Source organism: Coregonus clupeaformis, unplaced genomic scaffold (assembly GCF_020615455.1).
Source record: "Coregonus clupeaformis isolate EN_2021a unplaced genomic scaffold, ASM2061545v1 scaf1305, whole genome shotgun sequence".
Taxonomy (NCBI): Eukaryota; Metazoa; Chordata; class Actinopteri; order Salmoniformes; family Salmonidae; genus Coregonus; species Coregonus clupeaformis.
The window spans coordinates 83386-104006 of NW_025534759.1; the positions used below are offsets into that span (position 1 = coordinate 83386).

At 43.4% G+C, this 20621-nt stretch overlaps 1 protein-coding gene across 1 annotated transcript in view; it reads left to right on the top strand.

Moving 5' to 3' along the window:
- The window catches only part of LOC121532851 (dedicator of cytokinesis protein 2), a gene marked incomplete at its 3' end in the record, with an annotated part of 127502 nt that overhangs the window by 57574 nt on the left and 49307 nt on the right, over nucleotides 1-20621 (top strand). Inside the window, exons 25-26 of the mRNA XM_045217975.1 lie at nucleotides 11149-11291; nucleotides 20278-20373. Of these exons, the coding sequence (XP_045073910.1) occupies nucleotides 11149-11291; nucleotides 20278-20373 (239 nt within the window). The remainder of the gene's footprint in view (nucleotides 1-11148; nucleotides 11292-20277; nucleotides 20374-20621) is intronic.

The window sequence follows — 20621 nt, forward strand, 5'->3', positions numbered from 1 at the left end:
GGGGGTGGAAACATCATGCTTTGGGGCTGTTTTTCTGCAAAGGGACCAGGACGACTAATCCGTGTAAAGGAAAGAATGAATGGGGCCATGTATCGTGAGATTTTGAGTGAAAACCTCCTTTCATCAGCAAGGGCATTGAAGATGAAACGTGGCTGGGTCTTTCAGCATGACAATGATCCCAAACACACCGCCCGGGCAACGAAGGAGTGGCTTCGTAAGAAGCATTTCAAGGTCCTGGAGTGGCCTAGCCAGTCTCCAGATCTCAACCCCATAGAAAATCTTTGGAGGGAGTTGAAAGTCCGTGTTGCCCAGCGACAGCCCCAAAACATCATTGCTCTAGAGGAGATCTGCATGGAGGAATGGGCCAAAATACCAGAAACAGTGTGTGAAATCCTTGTGAAGACTTACAGAAAACGTTTGACCTGTGTCATTGCCAACAAAGGGTATATAACAAAGTATTGAGAAACTTTTGTTATTGACCAAATTGACCATAATTTGCAAATAAATTCATTAAAAATCCTACAACGTGATTTTCTGGATTTTTTTCCCTCATTTTGTCTGTCATAGTTGACGTGTACCAATGATGAAAATTACAGGCCTCTCTCATCTTTTTAAGTGGGAGAACTTGCACAATTGGTGGCTGACTAAATACTTTTTTTCCCCACTGTACGTCTCGTGTTTGAGCCATTGAATTGCGACTCCACTTTGTCTCTATACTGATGTTTTGCCAGTTTAATTGCCTTGTGGAGTGAGTAGTTACAATGTTTATATTCTGCCATATTCCCAGTCACCTTGCCATGGTTGAATGCGGTGGTTCGCACTAACAGATTTGCACGAATGCTGCCATCTATCCACGGTTTCTGGTTAGGGTAGGTTTTAATAGTCACAGTGAGCACAACATCACCTATACACTTCCTGATAAACTCAGTCACTGTTTCAGTGTATTCGTTTAAATTATTTCCGGAAACTACCTGGAACAGATCCCAGTTCGCGTGATCAAAACAATCTTGAAGCGTGGATTCCGATTGGTCAGACCAGCGTTGAATAGTTCTTAGCACGGGTACTTCCTGTTTGAGTTTCTGTATAGCAAGGGAGAAGCAAAATGGAGTCGTGGTCAGATTTGCCGAAAGGAGGGCGGGGGAGGGCCTTATAACCATCCCGGAAGTTCGAATAGCAATGGTCGAGGATGTTGATAGAACTTCGGCAGCCTAGTCCTCAAATTTGCTTTGTTAAAATCCCCGGCTACAATAAATGCAGCCTCAGGATATGTGGTTTCCAGTTTGCATAAGGTCCAGTGAAGTTCTTTGAGGGCCGTCGTGGTATCGGCTTGAGGGGGGATATACACGGCCATGACTTAAACCAAAGAAAATACTCTTGGGAGATAATACGGTCGGCATTTGATTGTGAGATATTCTAGGTCGGGTGAACAGAAGGACTTGAGTCCCTCTATGTTACTACAATTACACCATGAGTTGTTAATCATGAAACACACACCTCCGCCCTTCTGCTTCCGGGAGAGATATTTATTCCTGTCTGCGCGATGAACTGATAACCCATCTGGCTGGACCGATTCCGACAGAATATCCCAAGAGAGCCACGTTTCCGTGAAACAGAGGATGTTACAGGCCTTGATGTCTCTCTGGAAGGAAATCCTTGCCCGTAGTTCGTCGAGCTTGTTAACCAAAGACTGAACATTAGCGAGTAGAATACTTGGAAGCGGTGGGTGGTGTGCGCGCCTCCTAAGTCGAACCAGCAGGCCGCTCCGAGTGCCTCTCCTCCGCCGCTGGAATCAGTTCAGTTGTCCTGCGGAGAGCAAACAAAGGATCTGCTTCTGGAAAGTCATATTCCTGGTCGTAAGGCCGTTCTGATATCCAATAGTTTTTCCCGGCTGTATGTAATGATGCAAAACACTTTCTGAGCTAATAATGTAAAAAATAATACATTAAAAAAACAAAATACTGCAAAGTTTCCTAAGAGCTAGTCGAGAGGACGCCATCTTCGTCAGCGCCAGGTATGCCAGTCCCTGATCGGGGCACCACCAGTGCAGAGCTTGCTCAGGAATGGCAGCAGGCAGGTGTGAGTGCATCTGCACGCACAGTGAGGCAAATACTTTTGGAGGATGGCCTGGTGTCAAGAAGGGCAGCGATGAAGCCACTTCTCTCCAGGAAAAACACCAGGGACAGACTGATATTCTGCAAAAGGTACAGGGATTGGACTGCTGAGGACTGGGGTAAAGTCATTTTCTCTGATGAATCCCCTTTCCGATTGTTTGGGGCATCCAGAAAAAAGCTTGTCCAGAGAAGAAAAGATGAGCGCTACCATCGGTCCTGTGTCATGCCAACAGTAAAGCATCCTGAGACCATTCATGTGTGGGGTTGCTTCTCAGCCAAGGGAGTGGGCTCACTCACAATTTTGCCTAAGAATACAGCCATGAATAAAGAATGGTACCAACACATCCTCCGAGAGCAACTTCTCCCAACCATCCAAGAACAGTTTGGTGATGAACAATGCCTTTTCCAGCATGATGGAGCACCTTGCCATAAGGCAAAAGTGATAACTAAGTGGCTCGGGGAACAAAACATTGAAATGTTGTGTCCATGGCCAGGAAACTCCCCAGACCTTAATCCCATTGAGAACTTGTGGTCAATCCTCAAGAGGTGGGTGGACAAACAAAAACCCACAAATTCTGACAAACTCCAAGCATTGATTATGCAAGAATGGGCTGCCATCAGTCAGGATGTGGCCCAGAAGTTAATTGACAGCATGCCAGGGCGGATTGCAGAGGTCTTGAAAAAGAAGGGTCAACAGTGCAAATATTGACTCTTTGCATAAACTTAATGTAATTGTCAATAAAAGCCTTTGACACTTATGGAATGCTTGTAATTATACTTCAGAATACCATAGTAACATCTGACAAAAATATCTAAAAACACTGAAGCACCAAACTTTGTGAAGACCAATACTTGTGTCATTCTCATAACTTTTGACCACGACTGTAGACTACTTTATCACTGACCTCAACCCAGAGTCTCTCAGAGCGTTCACAGTCAGCCCACTGACACCCCTATCAGACCACAGCAAAATCACAGTCTACATGAACAGAGCAATACTCAATCATGAGGCATCAAAGCCGAAGGAACTAAATAATATTAAGACATGCTATAGATGGAAGGAAAGTAGTGTCAAAACCTACCAAAAAACAATTAGGCAACAACAAATTCAATCCCTTTTAGACAACTTCCTGGACAAAAAGTTCCACTGTAATAGTGAAGGTGTAAACTTGGCAGTAGAAAACCTAAACAGCATATTTGACCTCTCAGCTTCCCTATCAAATCTAAAAATCTCTAACAGAAAACCGAAGAAAAGTAACAACAATGACAAATGGTTTGATGAAGAATGCATAGAAATCCAGAAAACCTGAGCCTATGGCTTCACTATGGTGTATCACTAAACACTAAACAAACAACAACACGAAGAGCTATCTATTCAAAATGAAGATGTATGTGTAAACCACTTCTCCAATCTTTTTGGGCCTATAACAAAGAACAAACAGCAAAAAAATATACATGATCAAATACAAATCTTAGAATCAACTATTAAAGACTTCCAGAACCCACTGGATTCTCCAATTATATTGAATGAACTTCAGAACAAAATACAAACACTCCAACCCAAAAAGGCCTGTGGTGTTGATGGTATCCTCAATGAAATGATAAAATATACAGACCACAAATTCCAATTGCCTATACTTAAACTCTTTAACATCATCCTTAGCTCTGGCATCTTCCCCAATATTTGGAAACAAGGACTGATCACCCCAATCCACAAAAGTGGAGACAAATTTGACCCCAATAACTACCGTGGGATACGCATTAACAGCAACCTTGGGAAAATCCTCTGCATTATCATGAATAACAGACTAGTTCATTTTCTCAGTGAAAACAATGTACGGAGCAAATGTCAAATTGGCTTTTTAGCAAATTACCGTACGACAGACCACGTATTCACCGTGCACACCTTAATTGACAAACAAACAAAACAAAACAAAGACAAAGTCTTCTCATGCTTTGTTGATTTCAAAAAAGCTTTTGACTCAATTTGGCATGAGTGTCTGCTCTACAAATTTATGGAAAGTGGTGTTGGGGGAAAAACATATGACATTATAAACAACAAACAACAAGTGTGCAGTTAAAATTGGCAAAAAACACACACATTATTTTCCACAGGGCCGTGGGGTGAGAAAGGGATGCAGTTTAAGCCCCACCCTCTTCAACATATATTTACATTTGACATTTTAGTCATTTAGCAGATGCTCTTATCCAAAGCGACTTATAGTTAGTGAGTGCATAATTATTTTTTTTTCATACTGGCCCCCCGTGGGAATCGAGCCCACAACCCTGCAAGCGCCATGCTCTACCAACTGAGCTACATGGGGCCCATATATATATATATCAACGAATTGGCGATGGCACTAGAACAGTCTGCAGCACCCGGCCTCACCCTACTAGAATCTGAAGTCAAATGTCTACTGTTTGCTGATGATCTGGTGCTTCTGTCACCAACCAACGAGGGCCTACAGCAGCACCTAGATCTTCTGCACAGATTCTGTCAGACCTGTGCCCTGAGTAAATCTCAGTAAGTCAAAAATAATGGTGTTCCAAAAAAGGTCCAGTTGCCAGGACCACAAATACAAATTCCATCTAGACACCGTTGCCCTAGAGCACACAAAAAAACTATACATACCTTGGCCTAAACATCAGTGCCGCAGGTAACTTCCACAAAGCTGTGAACGATCTGAGAGACAAGGCAAGAAGGGCCTTCTATGCCATCAAAAGGAACATAAGATTCGACATGCCAATTAGGATCTGGCTAAAAATACTTGAATCAGTTATAGAACCCTTTGCCCTTCATGGATGTGAGGTCTGGGGTCCGCTCACCAACCAAGAATTCACAAAATGGGACAAACACCAAATTGAGACTCTGCATGCAGAATTCTGCAAAAATATCCTCAGTGTACAACGAAAAACACCAAATAATGCGTGCAGAGCAGAATTAGGCCGATACCCTCTAATTATCAAATCCAGAAAAGAGCCGTTAAATTCTATAACCACTTAAAAGGAAGCGATTCCCAAACCTGAACTTGGAGAAGAGTCCCCAAAGTAAGCTGGTCCTGGGACTCTGTTCACAAACACAAACAGACCCCACAGAGCCCCAGGACAACAACACAATTAGACCCAACCAAATCATGAGAAAACAAAAAGAGAATTACTTGACACATTGGAAAGAATTAACAAAAAAACTGAGCAAACTAGAATGCTATTTGGCCCTAAACAGAGAGTACACAGTGGCAGAATACCTGACCACTGTGACTGACCCAAACGAAAGGAAAGCTTTGACTATGTACAGACTCAGTGAGCATAGCCTTGCTATTGAGAAAGGCCGCCGTAGGCAGATCTGGCTCTCAAGAGAAGACAGGCTATGTGCACAATGCCCACAAAATGAGGTGGGAACTGAGCTACACTTCCTAACCTCCTGCCACACATATTTCCCTCAGATTACAGAGATCCACAAAGAATTCGTAAACAAACCCAATTTTGATAAACTCTCTTATCTACTGGGTGAAATACCACGGTGTGCCATCACAGCAGCAATATTTGTGACCTGTTGCCGCAAGAAACGGGCAACCAGTGAAGAACAAACAGCATTTTAAATACAACCCATATTTATGTTTATTTATTTTCCCATTTGTACTTTAACTATTTGCACATTGTTACAGCAGTGTATATATACATAATATGACATTTGAAATGTCTTTATTCTTTTTGATCTTCTGAGTGTAATGTTTACTGTTAATATTTATTGTTTATTTCACTTTTGTTTACTATCTACTTCACTTGCTTTGGCAATGTTAACATATGTTTCCCATGCCAATAAAGCCCTTAAATTGAATTGAAATTGAATTGAGAGAGAGCGAGACAGACAGACAGACAGACAGACAGACAGACAGACAGACAGACAGGCAGAGGCAGAGAGAGAGAGACAGGCAGAGACAGAGACAGAAACAGACAGACAGACAGACAGACAGACAGACAGACAGACAGACAGACAGACAGACAGACAGACAGACAGACAGACAGACAGACAGACAGACAGAAACACAGAGAAGGACACCGAGAGATTGTAGTAGTGATTTGGCCTACCACCAGTCCTTTCCACCCCCTAGATGTAGCTGCTTGTTCCAGGACTGGTCTCCTCCATTACCCTCCCAATCTGACTCTGAGCCAGGGTTCCTAACCAACCAGTGAAAGAGAGAGAGAGAGAAGAGGAGGAGGAAGAGGGCTCTGATTTAGATCCCCCCCAGTAATTGGAACATCACCTTATTACCATGCTAGATAGTTTATAATGTTGGCTGGGACTCGTGAAATGAAAAATGAAGTAGCTTTTCAGCTGGCTGCTGATTTATCATGGCTGTTTCCACTGCCCGCCAGCCAGGGATGGCTGTCCATTTCTATTCAATTAGACACACACACATACAGACACACACACACACACACTCAAGTGCGCGTGTACACACACACAGGCATACAGAGACAGACACAAACACACACACACACAAATGAATAAACAAAAGCGAAGATTATAGAGAGTAAACACAGTTTTTAGAATTTAATAAAGATTAGTACTTCAGGCTGTGTGTGTGTGTGTGTGTGTGTGTGTGTGTGTGTGTGTGTGTGTGTGTGTGTGTGTGTGTGTGTGTTTAGAATTGGTGGGTGAAGATTAGAAAATGTTAAACACCATTGTCTCCTCTAACCAGAGTTTTACATTTTACTTTTTCTCACTCCGAGGCCCGTTTTTCATAGGCAAAATACATCCAGCACGAGCACACACACACAGACAAACATACACACACACACACACACAGACACACGCTCACAAGCAAACAGGGTTGAAGTGGTCTGGCCTTGAAAATTGCTTGCTGGGTAATTTTGTTATTTTGCTCTTGGCTGATACAGTAACACAGTGATAGGAGAACCTGAGAATACCTGAGAACCCTCTCTCTCCTCCTCACCCTCTCAACTTCTCACCCTCTCTCACCTTCTCTCACCCTCTCACCTTCTCACCCTCTCACCTCCTCCCCCTCTCTCACCTTCTCACCCTCTCTCACCTTCTCACCCTCTCTCACCTTCTCACCCTCTCTCACCTTCTCACCCTCTCACCTCCCCCCTCTCTCACCTTCTCACCCTCTCTCACCTTCTCACCCTCTCTCACCTTCTCACCCACTCTCATCTCCTCACCCTCTCTCACCTTCTCTCACCCCTCTCACCTTCTCACCCTCTCTCATCTTCTCACCCTCTCTCACCTTCTCACCCTCTCTCACTTTCTCACCCTCTCTCACCTTCTCATCCTCTCTCACCTTCTCACCCTCTCTCACCTTCTCACCCTCTCACCTCCTCCCCCTCTCTCACCTTCTCACCCTCTCTCACCTTCTCACCCTCTCTCACCTTCTCACCCTCTCTCATCTCCTCACCCTCTCTTACCTCCTCATCCTTTCCCAATATCTCACCTTCTCACCTTCTCTTACATTCTCATCCTCTCTCACCTCCTCACCTTCTCTCACCCTGTCTCACCCTCTCTCACACTGTCACCTTCTCACCCTCTCTCACCTTCTCACCCTCGCTCACCTTCTCACCCCCTCTCACCTCCTCAACCTGTCTCAGCTCCACACCCTCTCTCACCTCCTCACCCTCTCTCACCTCCTCACCCGCTCTTACCCTCTCTCACCTCTCTCACCTCCTCACTCTCTCTCACCCCCTCACCTTCTCACCCTCTCTCACATTCGCCCCCTCTCTCACCTCCTCCCCCTCTCTCACCTCCTCACCCTCTCACCTTCTTAACCTCTCACCTTCTCACCCTCTCTCACCCCCTCACCCTCTCTCACCTCCTCACCCTCTCTCACCTCCTCACTCTTTCTCACCTCACCATCTCTCACCCCTCATCCTCTCTCAACCTCTCACCTTCTCACCTTCTCTCACCTTCTCTCAACTTCTCAACTTCTCTCACCTCCACACCCTCTCTCACCCCCTCACCTCCTCACCCTCTCTCACCCCCTTCACCATCTCTCACCCTCTCACCTTCTCACCCTCTCTCACCTCCTCACCCTCTCTCACCTCCTCACCCTCTCTCACCCTCTCACCTTCTCACCCTCTCTCAGCTCCTCACCCTCTCTCACCTCCTCACCCTCTCTCACCTTCTCACCCTCTCACCTCCTCACCCTCTCTCATGTCCTCACCCTCTCTCACCTTCTCACCCTCTCAGCTTGTCACCCTCTCACCTCATTTTAAGAAATATTGGCTCTGTCTATTTCATGGCCCAGCGATAGACTAGCGTCCTGTCCAGGGGGTGTACTTGTACATCAAGCTGCCTCACACTGCAGAAACAGGAGATAACCCCTGCCCTATGGGCCGTTCTGGCTTGGACAAGGCTAACTTACTTACTATTTCATATATCACCAGACAGGTGGGTTATATTGTAACCACAATATGTTTGAGTATCACTGAGCTGTGTACATCTCCTTCTCTGGCTCACTGAGCTGTGTACATCTCCTTCTCTGGATCACTGAGCTGTGTACAGTGGGGGAAAAAATTATTTAGTCAGCCACCAATTGTGCAAGTTCTCCCACTTAAAAAGATGAGAGAGGCCTGTAATTTTCATCATAGGTACACGTCAACTATGACAGACAAATTGAGGAGAAAAAATCCAGAAAATCTTTTTATGAATTAATTTGCAAATTATGGTGGAAAATAAGTATTTGGTCACCTACAAACAAGCAAGATTTCTGGCACTCACAGACCTGTAACTTCTTATTTAAGAGGCTCCTCTGTCCTCCACTCGTTACCTGTATTAATGGCACCTGTTTGAACTTGTTATCAGTATAAAAGACACCTGTCCACAACCTCAAACAGTCACACTCCAAACTCCACTATGGCCAAGACCAAAGAGCTGTCAAAGGACACCAGAAACAAAATTGTAGACCTGCACCAGGCTGGGAAGACTGAATCTGCAATAGGTAAGCAGCTTGGTTTGAAGAAATCAACTGTGGGAGCAATTTTTAGGAAATGGAAGACATACAAGACCACTGATAATCTCCCTTGATCTGGGGCTCCACGCAAGATCTCACCCCGTGGGGTCAAAATGATCACAAGAACGGTGAGCAAAAATCCCAGAATCACACGGGGGGACCTAGTGAATGACCTGCAGAGAGTCATTCACTAGGTAGTAACAAAGCCTACCATCAGTAACACACTACGCCGCCAGGGACTCAAATCCTGCAGTGCCAGACGTGTCCCCCTGCTTAAGCCAGTACATGTCCAGGCCCGTCTGAAGTTTGCTAGAGCGCATTTGGATGATCCAGAAGAGGATTGGGAGAATGTCATATGGTCAGATGAAACCAAAATATAACATTTTGGTCAAAACTCAACTCGTCGTGTTTGGAGGACAAAGAATGCTGAGTTGCATCCAAAGAACACCATACCTACTGTGAAGCATGGGGGTGGAAACATCATGCTTTGGGGCTGTTTTTCTGCAAAGGGACCAGGACAACTGATCCGTGTAAAGGAAAGAATGAATGGGGCCATGTATCGTGAGATTTTGAGTGAAAACCTCCTTCCATCAGCAAGGGCATTGAAGATGAAACGTGGCTGGGTCTTTCAGCATGACAATGATCCCAAACACACCGCCCGGGCAACGAAGGAGTGGCTTCGTAAGAAGCATTTCAAGGTCCTGGAGTGGCCTAGCCAGTCTCCAGATCTCAACCCCATAGAAAATCTTTGGACGGAGTTGAAAGTCTGTGTTGCCCAGCGACAGCCCCAAAACATCACTGCTCTAGAGGAGATCTGCATGGAGGAATGGGCCAAAATACCAGCAACAGTGTGTGAAAACCTTGTGAAGACTTACAGAAAACGTTTGACCTGTGTCATTGCCAACAAAGGGTATATAACAAAGTATTGAGAAACTTTTGTTATTGACCAAATACTTATTTTCCACCATAATTTGCAAATAAATTCATTAAAAATCCTACAATGTGATTTTCTGGATTTTTTTTCTCTCATTTTGTCTGTCATAGTTGACGTGTACCTATGATGAAAATTACAGGCCTCTCTCATCTTTTTAAGTGGGAGAACTTGCACAATTGGTGGCTGACTAAATACTTTTTTCCCCACTGTACATCTCCTTCTCTACATCACTGAGCTGTGTACATCTCCTTCTCTACATCACTGAGCTGTGTACATCTCCTTCTCTACATCACTGAGCTGTGTACATCTCCTTCTCTGGATCACTGAGCTGTGTACATCTCCTTCTCTGGATCACTGAGCTGTGTACATCTCCTTCTCTACATCACTGAGCTGTGTACATCTCCTTCTCTACATCACTGAGCTGTGTACATCTCCTTCTCTACATCACTGAGCTGTGTACATCTCCTTCTCTGGATCACTGAGCTGTGTACATCTCCTTCTCTACATCACTGAGCTGTGTACATCTCCTTCTCTACATCACTGAGCTGTGTACATCTCTTGGCCATGTACTACTCTTTCTTTCCCTTTCCCACTCCCTCCCTCCCTCTCTCCCCTCTCCCCTCTCCCTTATCCCTCCCTATCCCTTCCCTCCCTCTCTCTCTCCCCTCTCCCTTATCCCTCCCTATCCCCTCCCTCCCTCTCTCTACTCCCCCCTCCCCTCCCCTTCCCTCCCACCTTTCCTGTCTCTCTCAGTGCAGTGATTGAGTGCTAGGCTTGACCCAGGCTATCTCAGCATGGCTTGCCTGCTCTCTGTTAATAATGACTCTCCTCTGCCTAAATGAGCTTTTAATGTGCTTAGTCTACCTGCGGCTAGAGAGAGGGAGGGAGGGAGGTAGGGAGGGAAGGAAAGAGAGAGTAAAGAGCGGAGAGCATTGAGTTTAAAGGGTCAGTGTGTGGTTTTGCAGTTTGAGAGTCCCTGCTGTATGTGTACGGTTGTTTGATCACCTGTGTGTGTGTGTGTGTGTGTGTGTGTGTGTGTGTGTGTGTGTGTGTGTGTGTGTGTGTGTGTGTGTGTGTGTGTGTGTGTGTGTGTGGCTGGAACCTGACCATGCTGAAAATATGTTGTGTCCCTCAGAGTGCCGTGACATTCTGCTACCCATGATGCTTCGGGAGCTGAGCGGAGCGCTGAAGGACATGGGGGAGGGGCCTCATGACGAGCGGAGGAACAGTGTGGAGCTGCTCAACAACATCCTGGAGGTCCTCAGCAGAGACAATGTGGTAAGACACACACAGCCTATCAAGGCAACAGCTTACTGCTTACCCATTTGAGCCTGGTTCCTCTCTAGGTTTCCTAGGTCCCTTCCTTCTAGGCAATGGGGTAAAGTACTTAAGTAAAAATACTTTAAAGTACTACTTAAGTCGTTTTTTGGGATATCTGTATTTTTCTTTACTATTTATATTTTTGACAACTTTTTTGACAAATAATGTACTTTTTACTACATACTTTTTCCGTGACACCCAAAGTACTCGTTACATTTTGAATGCTTAGCAGGACAGGAAAATTGTCCAATTCACACACTTATCAAGAGAACATCCCTGGTCATCCCTACTGCCTCTGATCTGGCAGACTCACTAAACACACATGCTTAGTTTGTAAAAGATGCCTAGGTGTTGTTGTGTGTCCCTGGCTGTCTGTAAAAAAACAAAATGTATGGTGCCATCTTGTTTGCTTATTATAAGGAATTTTGAATGATTTATACTTTTACTTTTGATACTTAAATATATTTTCGCAATTACATTAACTTTTGACACTAAAGTATATATAAAACCAAATACTTTTATTATTTTACTCCAGTAGTATTTTACTGGGTGACTTTCACTTTTACCTGAGTAATTTTCTATTAATTTATGTTTACTTTTACTCAAGTATGACAATTGTATACTTTTTCCACCACTGCTTCCAGAGAGTTTTTCCTGACCACTGTGCTTTCTCTTCTGCATTGCTTGCTCTTTAGGGTCTAGGTCAGGCTACTGTAAAGCACTTTGTGACTGCTGATGTTAAAAGGGCCTTTTAACATGAATGTGATTGATTGAAACTGACCATTTACATTTACATTTTAGTCATTTAGCAGACGCTCTTATCCAGAGCGACTTACAGGAGCAATTAGGGTTAAGTGCCTTGCTCAAGGGCACATCGACAGATTTTTCACCTAGTCGGCTCAGGGATTAGAACCAGCGACCTTTCGGTTACTGGCACTACGCTCTTAACCACTAAGCTACCTGCCGCCCCACTCCGAAGGCTTCAGCACTTACCAATCACACACAGACGACAATAGTGAACAGTAGATGAATCACATATTACCTCACATCCATCCCCTTTTGTCTATACACATTCACTGATTCACACATAGAAATAGGCACCTAGGCATATAACCATGCCTGCATGTACGCAGATAATCCCACACATAAAGTGAACAACAAACTCTCATCAATATCCTACAGAGGCTTGTTAATTGCTCAAGCAAATTGTTGACAGCCCACAGAACCTTTGAAGTGAAGTTATTACTCTATTTTCCCCTTTACTTTGATGGCACTAATGAATCCTGAGCAAAGAACGAGGGAAAGGGGGAGAGAGAGAGAGAGAGAGAGAGAGAGAGAGAGAGAGAGAGAGAGAGAGAGAGAGAGAGAGAGAGAGAGAAATCTTTATTAGAATTTATTATTGGCCCAATAGTTACATCAGGATAAGCACAAACTTTACTTCATTTTAACGGACCTAGAAGGTTATAACCAAGCACCCCTCCTTGAGAGAGAGAGAGAGAGAGAGAGAGAGGGTTTCTTTGGAACTTTTGTGAGTGTAATGTTTACTGTACATTTTTATTGTTTATTTCACTTTTGTGTATTATCTACTTCACTTGCTTTTGCAATGTAAACATATGTGTAAATTGAAATTGAATTGAGAGAGAGGAGACAGAGAGAGAGAGAGAAGAGAGAGAGAGAGAATAAAGAGGTGTGTGAGAGAGAGAGAGAGAGAGAGAGAGAGCTATACAAATTGATGGAAAGTGGGGTTGGGGGAAAAACATACGACATTATAAAATCCATGTACACAAACAACAAGTGTGCGGTTAAAATTGGCAAAAAACACACACATTTCTTTCCACAGGGCCGTGGGGTGAGACAGGGATGTAGTTTAAGCCCCACCCTCTTCAACTTATATATCAACGAATTAGTGAGGGCACTAGAACAGTCTGCAGCACCCGGCCTCACCCTACTAGAATCTGAAGTTAAATGTCTACTGTTTGCTGATGATCTGGTTGTCACGATCGTTGAACGGAGTAGACCAAGGCGCAGCGTGATGAGCGAACATACTTATATTTATTAAATGAAAACACGATAAAAAACAAACGATAACGAAAAGTGAAGTCCTTGGCTACAACATAAACCATACAGAACAAACCAAAAGGAACAAGATCCCACAACACCTGTGGGAACACAGCCTGTCTAAATATGGCTCCCAATCAGAGACAACCAGCAACAGCTGACACTCGTTGCCTCTGATTGGGAACCATATTTAGACAAGCTGTTTTCCCACAGTGGTTGTGGGATCTTGTTCCAGTTGGTTTGTGTTAGACCGTGGACGTCACGTTTGTTGTTTTGTTCGGGTGATTACTCTATTTAATAAAATATGTTCGCAACTAACGCTGCGCATTGGTCATCTGTTCCCGACGATCGTGACACTGGTGCTTCTGTCACCAACCAAGGAGGGCCTACAGCAGCACCTAGATCTTCTGCACAGATTCTGTCAGACCTGGGCCCTGACAGTAAATCTCAGTAAGACAAAAATAATGGTGTTCCAAAAAAAGGTCCAGTTGCCAGGACCACAAATACAAATTCCATCTAGACACCGTTGCCCTAGAGCACACAAAAAACTATACATACCTCGGCCTAAACATCAGCGCCACAGGTAACTTCCACAAAGCTGTGAACGATCTGAGAGACAAGGCAAGAAGGGCCTTCTATGCCATCAAAAGGAACATAAAATTTGACATACCAATTAGGATCTGGCAAAAAATACTTCAATCAGTTATAGAACCTATTGCCCTTTATGGTTGTGAGGTCTGGGGTCAGCTCACCAACCAAGAATTCACAAAATGGGACAAACACCAAATTGAGACTCTGCATGCAGAATTCTGCAAAAACATCCTACGTGTACAACGTAAAACACAAAATAATGCATGCAGAGCAGAATTAGGCCAATACCCGCTAATTATCAAAATCCAGAAAAGAGCCGTTAAATTCTATAACCACTTAAAAGGAAGCGATTCCCAAACCTTCCATAACAAAGCCATCACCTACAGAGAGATGAACTTGGAGAAGAGTCCCCTAAGTAAGCTGGTCCTGGGGCTCTGTTCACAAACAAAAACAGACCCCACAGAGCCCCAGGACAACAACAACACAATTAGACCCAACCAAATCATGAGAAAACAAAAAGAGAATTACTTGACATATTGGAAAGAACAAACAAAAAAACAGAGCAAACTAGAATGCTATTTGGCCCTAAACAGAAAGTATACAGTGGTCAGGTATTCTGTATATACCACTGTATGACTGACCCAAACTTAAGGAAAGCTGCCCACAAAATGAGGTGGAAACTGAGCTGGACTTCCTAACCTCCTGCCAAATGTATGACCATATTAGAGACACATATTTCCCTCAAATTACAGCGATCCACAAAGAATTCGAAAACAAACCCAATTTTGATAAACTCCCTTATCTACTGGGTGAAAAACCACAGTGTGCCATCACAGCTGCAATATTTGTGACCTGTTGCCACAAGAAAAGGGCAACCAGTGAAGAACAAACACCATTGTAAATACAACCCATATTTATGTTTATTTATTTTCCCATTTGTACTTTAAGTATTTGCACATTGTTACCACACTGTATATATACATAATATGACATTTGAAATGTCTTTATTCTTTTGGAACTTCTGAGTGTAATGTTTACTGTTAATATTTATTGTTTATTTCACTTTTGTTTACTATCTACTTCACTTGCTTTGGCAATGTTAACATACGTTTCCCATGCCAATAAAGCCCTTAAATTGAAAATTGAATTGAATTGAGAGAGAGAGCGAGAGAGAGAGAGAGAGAGAGAGAGAGAGAGAGAGAGAGAGAGAGAGAGAGGGAGAAGGATAAACAAATGAACTAAAAGGGAGTTTGAGGGTGAATTGTGATGAAGAGAACTGACGTCAGTAGCATAGAGAGAAACAAAGAGAGAGATTGACGTAAACATGGAATTTGAATAAGAGGGAAAAACAGCCAGACAGCCATACAGCCAGCCATCCAGACAGACAGAGATAGAGACAGACAGAGGTAGCCTAGAGATCTGTGTTCTGGGTTTACTGCCTCTCTGTCTCTAGTAGTTTAATGTACTGTGTCTGAATCCTCTGAAAGTCTTAGTGAGTCCCTAAATGACTTTGGTGCTCTTAGGAGAGCTTTACAACATGTGGACTGATTATTGTTCTGCCAATATGAAATCTCCCAATCCAGTGTATCAACACTCAGATTACACATAAATCAATCTGCCTGGCAACAGCAAGACAAAAAGAGCAAATATGAAGGATTAGATGTGAGAGAGGGACAGGGAGAGAGAGAGAGAGAGAGAGAGAGAGAGAGAGAGAGAGAGAGAGAGAGAGAGAGAGAGAGAGAGAGAGAGAGAGAGAGAGAGAGAGAGAGAGAGAGAGAGAGAGAGAGAGAGAGAGAGAGAGTGAGAGAGAGAGAGAGAGAGAGAGAGAGAGAGAGAGAGAGAGAGAGAGAGAGAGAGAGAGAGAGATGAAGAGAGTGATTATAGAATACTGTAGATGGAAGGGAGAGAACCAGGGAAGGCTGAAGAGTGATCCATCGCAGAACAAAAAGAAAAACAACTTGCAGGGAGATGCATGGGAAAGAGAAAGATGAGGGAGGAGAGAGAAGGTATAGAGAGAGAGGGAGGAGAGAGAGAGGGAGGAGAGAGAGAGAGGGAGCAGAGAGAAGGGGTTCGCATAGTTCTGCATGCTCCATTTCACTTCACTCACAGTCTCTCTCCCACTTTCTCCTCCCTCTCTCTTCCTCCATCTTTCTCTCCTCTCCTCCTCTAGACGCTCCCAAACTGTGCTGCAGACTGAGTGATTGCCGTGGGGATTTAGAGTGTACCTGATTAAGTTGTCACGCCAAACATGTCTTTGAACTTGAGAGGGGCGAGACGGATACTAATGTCCTGGGGAATAATACACTGTGTGTGTGTGTGTGTGTGTGTGTGTGTGTAGGAGGAGTTGTGAGAGAGAGTTTATTTGAGGTAGAGGGAGCATTGTGTGACTCTGATCTGATTTAGCGAGGCGAGGGTGTCTGAGTGTGTGTGTGTGTGTGCTTGTCAAGGTGAGTTTGGGTTTGGGAGAGAGATATGATACAAAAACGATGCAGGAAAATCTTATTAAAGTTATTCAGTTATAGGAACAGCTGCTTCACAACTCTATGAAATCTGGATGTGTGTGTGTATTTGTATGATGACACACATTCCCTCTGCTCTGTTTACCTGGACTGTATCCAGTGACTCATTTCATTTCATAATTTAATTGAATCATGCCTGCCTGCCTCAAATCAATCCCTTTAAATCATGTACCGACATGACCGACACACAGACACACACACACACACACACACACACGCACACACACACACACACTCTTTTCGCACATATACACAGTTGATATGGCTCTAAATACTGTAGCTTGGGTAGAATTCCCACTAACAGTTTTCAAAGTCTACACAACAGACAGGGCTTGTCTCTAGGTACTGTAGGTAAGCTGAACACCCACACAGTCAGGGTCATTACAAGGTAACGTACTGGAGGGCACAGCAGATGTTTTCCTGGACAGAGTAGCTAGCTGCCTCACTGCACCCCTGACTTCGCTGCATCTGGCCTCACACACACTGTCTGGAGGAGTGTTGTGTGTGTGTGTGTGTGTGTGTGTGTGAGGTGTGCGTGTATGTGTGAGAGGGAGAGAGAGAGTGTGTGTGCAGTGCGTATGTGCATGGTCCTCTGTAGCTCAGTTGGTAGAGCATGGCCCTGCAATGCCAGGATAGTGGGTTTGATTCCTGGGACCACACATATAAGTAAAATGTACTCTATGCACACTTGATTTTACGTATTTCTTTCAATTGCTAACATGCATTGGTCAAAACTGAAGTCACATTGTCAAAACTCTTCACACAGTCAGCGAAACAGAAGTGTATTTGGACCAAACTGTGAATCATTTTTCATTGCTTTCACACAAAATGCTTTCAATGACCACAGTCTCCGAAATCCATGAACTCTTTTCTCATTCATACTCCACCACCTGCAAAACTATATATTTGCAGCACGTTTTCAAATGCTAACACACTGTTTCCAACAATGTTAAATGATGGCAAATGTCATGCATTTCTGCAGTAACCAGATTGAAACATATAGAAAATCTCAGCAGAATATTTCATCATTCCAAATACAGCTGATGGCAATTTCAGCTGAAAGCCTACCCAGGTGTCCTGTTTTTAGTGTTGTTACCAAACAGACAAAAGAGGACGGCTTCGGAATGATTTAGTTGGGAAACATGGATCAAGGAAGACAGGTTGGTGGGGAAAGAAGAGTGGCATGGAGAGGGAGAATGCGTGGAGGACAAAGGAGAGGAAGACCAAGAGCGGTGGTCTCTGATGAGATAAGAGCCACAATTATTATTGTAAAATATGGTCTCTCTTTGAGAGAGGCCGGTTTAAGGGTGCAACAAAATCTGATGCGTTCAACAGTTGCATCAATAGTACGAATTTTCCGGCAAAACAACAGGTGAGATGTGCATCCTTCAATGATAATTGAAGTACATATTACAGTACAATACAGTATGTTCACATTTTTACATGTACTGACATTTTTAAATATATTGATTGTTTTGTGTTTTTCAGTAGGATCCAAAGGTTGCCTCCCACAGGAGGGAGAGACAGAATATTATCAGATGCGCAGGAAATTGCCATTGTTGACATGGTGATTGGCAAAAATGCAATAAAACTGCGGGAAATTCGGGACAGAGTGCTGGCAGACAATATCACTTTTGGGAATGTGAATACGGTCAGCACAACGACAATTGCCAGTGTCCTAGAGAAACATAAAATAAGGATGAAGCAGTTGTACACCGTACCCTTTGAGAGAAACGGTGAACGTGTGAAAGATCTCCGGTATCAATATGTACAGGTAAGATGTCTGTTCAATAACCAAACAGGGTACATACACAGCTATGTATAATGTAAAGTACTGTAAAACTGTGGATTTACTGTATTTTAGAGAGTAATGGAGATGGAAGCCAGGCAAACTGCACATACATTCATCTTTGTGGATGAAGCTGGATTCAACCTGGCAAAAACACGCCGCTGGGGAAGAAATGTGATTGGACAGAGAGCAACCGTGGATGTCCCAGGCCAGAGAGGAGCTAACATCACAATGTGTGCAGCACTGTCCAATGATGTTTTGCTGTTACACAAACCACTCATTGGCCCCTACAATACAGAGAGGCTCATTTCTTTTCTGGATGACCTGCATAATTGACTTGTGCCAGTGGAGGAGAGAGGGGCAGGAAACTCCTCTACCTTTGTTGTTGTGTGGGATAATGTGGCATTCCACCACTCTGCTGCAGTCACAGCCTGGTTTGCTGCATCTCCCAGGATGTCAGTACTATTCCTGCCTCCATACTCCCCCTTCCTAAACCCCATAGAGGAGTTTTTCTCTGCATTGAGGTGGGAGGTTTATGATCACCATCCACATGACCAGATGTCCTTACTGGATGCCATGAATGCAGGGTGTGGAGACACTTCTCCTGAAGACTGCCAGGGTTGGATTAGACATTCCAGAAGATACTTTTCCAAGATGCATCGCCAGAGAAGAAATAAGATGTGATGTTTATGAGAACTTGTGGCCAAATGCAGGAGAGACAAAGAACTAGAACCGTCACAGTACTGTATAGTATGAGTGATTATACTATACATGTTGTTGATGTTTTTTTTTTAAATTATTATTGCAGCCCTGGAATTTCAGGAATTTGTTTTTTGTTTCAACTTTTTATTTTTCACAAATAAATTACTATATGCAAAGATATAGAAAAAATAAAGACTATTGAAGCAAATTGCTGCATTTCTGAATCATTCTTGTTACATATACTTTAGTACAGTCAATTAAGTGAAAATGTGTTATTCTTATTCTATAATGAAATACTGATTTATGTGAAAAATCATTCAAACTTCTAAGAGAAAAGTTCATCATTTATGTTATGCTCCCTGTTGTTTAGTGTTTTTTAGGTCAGTGTGTTATGAGTGACAATGTATGCTTTCTGAGTGAGAATTGTTGCCAGTGTTATGGTCAAATGAGCTTATTCTGAGACATGTATGAAGTGTTTTGGTGGTTTGAGAGTGTTTTGGAGGTGAGATTAACTGTTTGGCCAAGATGCATGTTGGTAATGTAGACTGTGTGAAGAGTTTTGAAAAAATGGCATCAGTATTGACCAATGTTTGTTAGCAATTGAAAAAAACTGTAATTTGCTGAATGGTATATATAATAATAATAATAATAATAATTCTTCTTCTTCTTCTTCTTCTTCTTCTTCTTCTTCTTCTTCTTCTTCTTCTTCTTCTTCTTCTTCTTCTTCTTCTTCTTCTTCTTCTTCTTCTTCTTCTTCTTCTTCTTCTTCTTCTTCTTCTTCTTCTTCTTCTTCTTCTTCTTCTTCTTCTTCTTCTTCTTCTTCTTCTTCTTCTTCTTCTTCTTCTTCTTCTTCTTCTTCTTATTATTATTATTATTATATCATTATACTGTATGTGATTCCAGATTAAATGATCATGCAGTAGTTGATGAGGATACCTAGGTGACTCAGAACTCAAATAACCAATGACCTTTGACCTCTACTGTCATATAGGGAACAGCAATGGGGGCAGTAAATTTCTTTGGCGAGGCACACAGAGAGAAAACAGAATGTGTCCGGTTGTAGAGATCTAAAAGAAGAGCTGATGAAAGCCTTAGTGAGCGATATTGAGTGTATATATAGGGCATGTTATGAGTATGTCTAAAACATTTACAAAAATGTCTCTCCTTTCGCTCCAAATGGTTCATGACCTTCCTCTCTTTCTCTCTCTCTCTCTCTCTCTCTCTCTCTCTCTCTCTCTCTCTCTCTCTCTCTCTCTCTCTCTCTCTCTCTCTCTCTCTCTCTCAGGGCGAGACATTCCAGCATATTCAGGACATTGTGGTCAGTCTCCTCAGGACCATCAACCGTACGGTCATAACCATGGGTCGTGAACACGCCCTGATCGTGAGTAAACCGAATTACCCCCCCCTCCCCCCACCACAGTATTACCCTACCAGACTAACCCCTCAGCTTCTACCATCCATCCATAGTACCACAGTATTACCCTACCAGACTAACCCCTCAGCTTCTACCATCCATCCATAGTACCACAGTATTACCCTACCAGACTAACCCCTCAGCTTCTACCATCCATCCATAGTACCACAGTATTACCCTACCAGACTAACCCCTCAGCTTCTACCATCCATCCA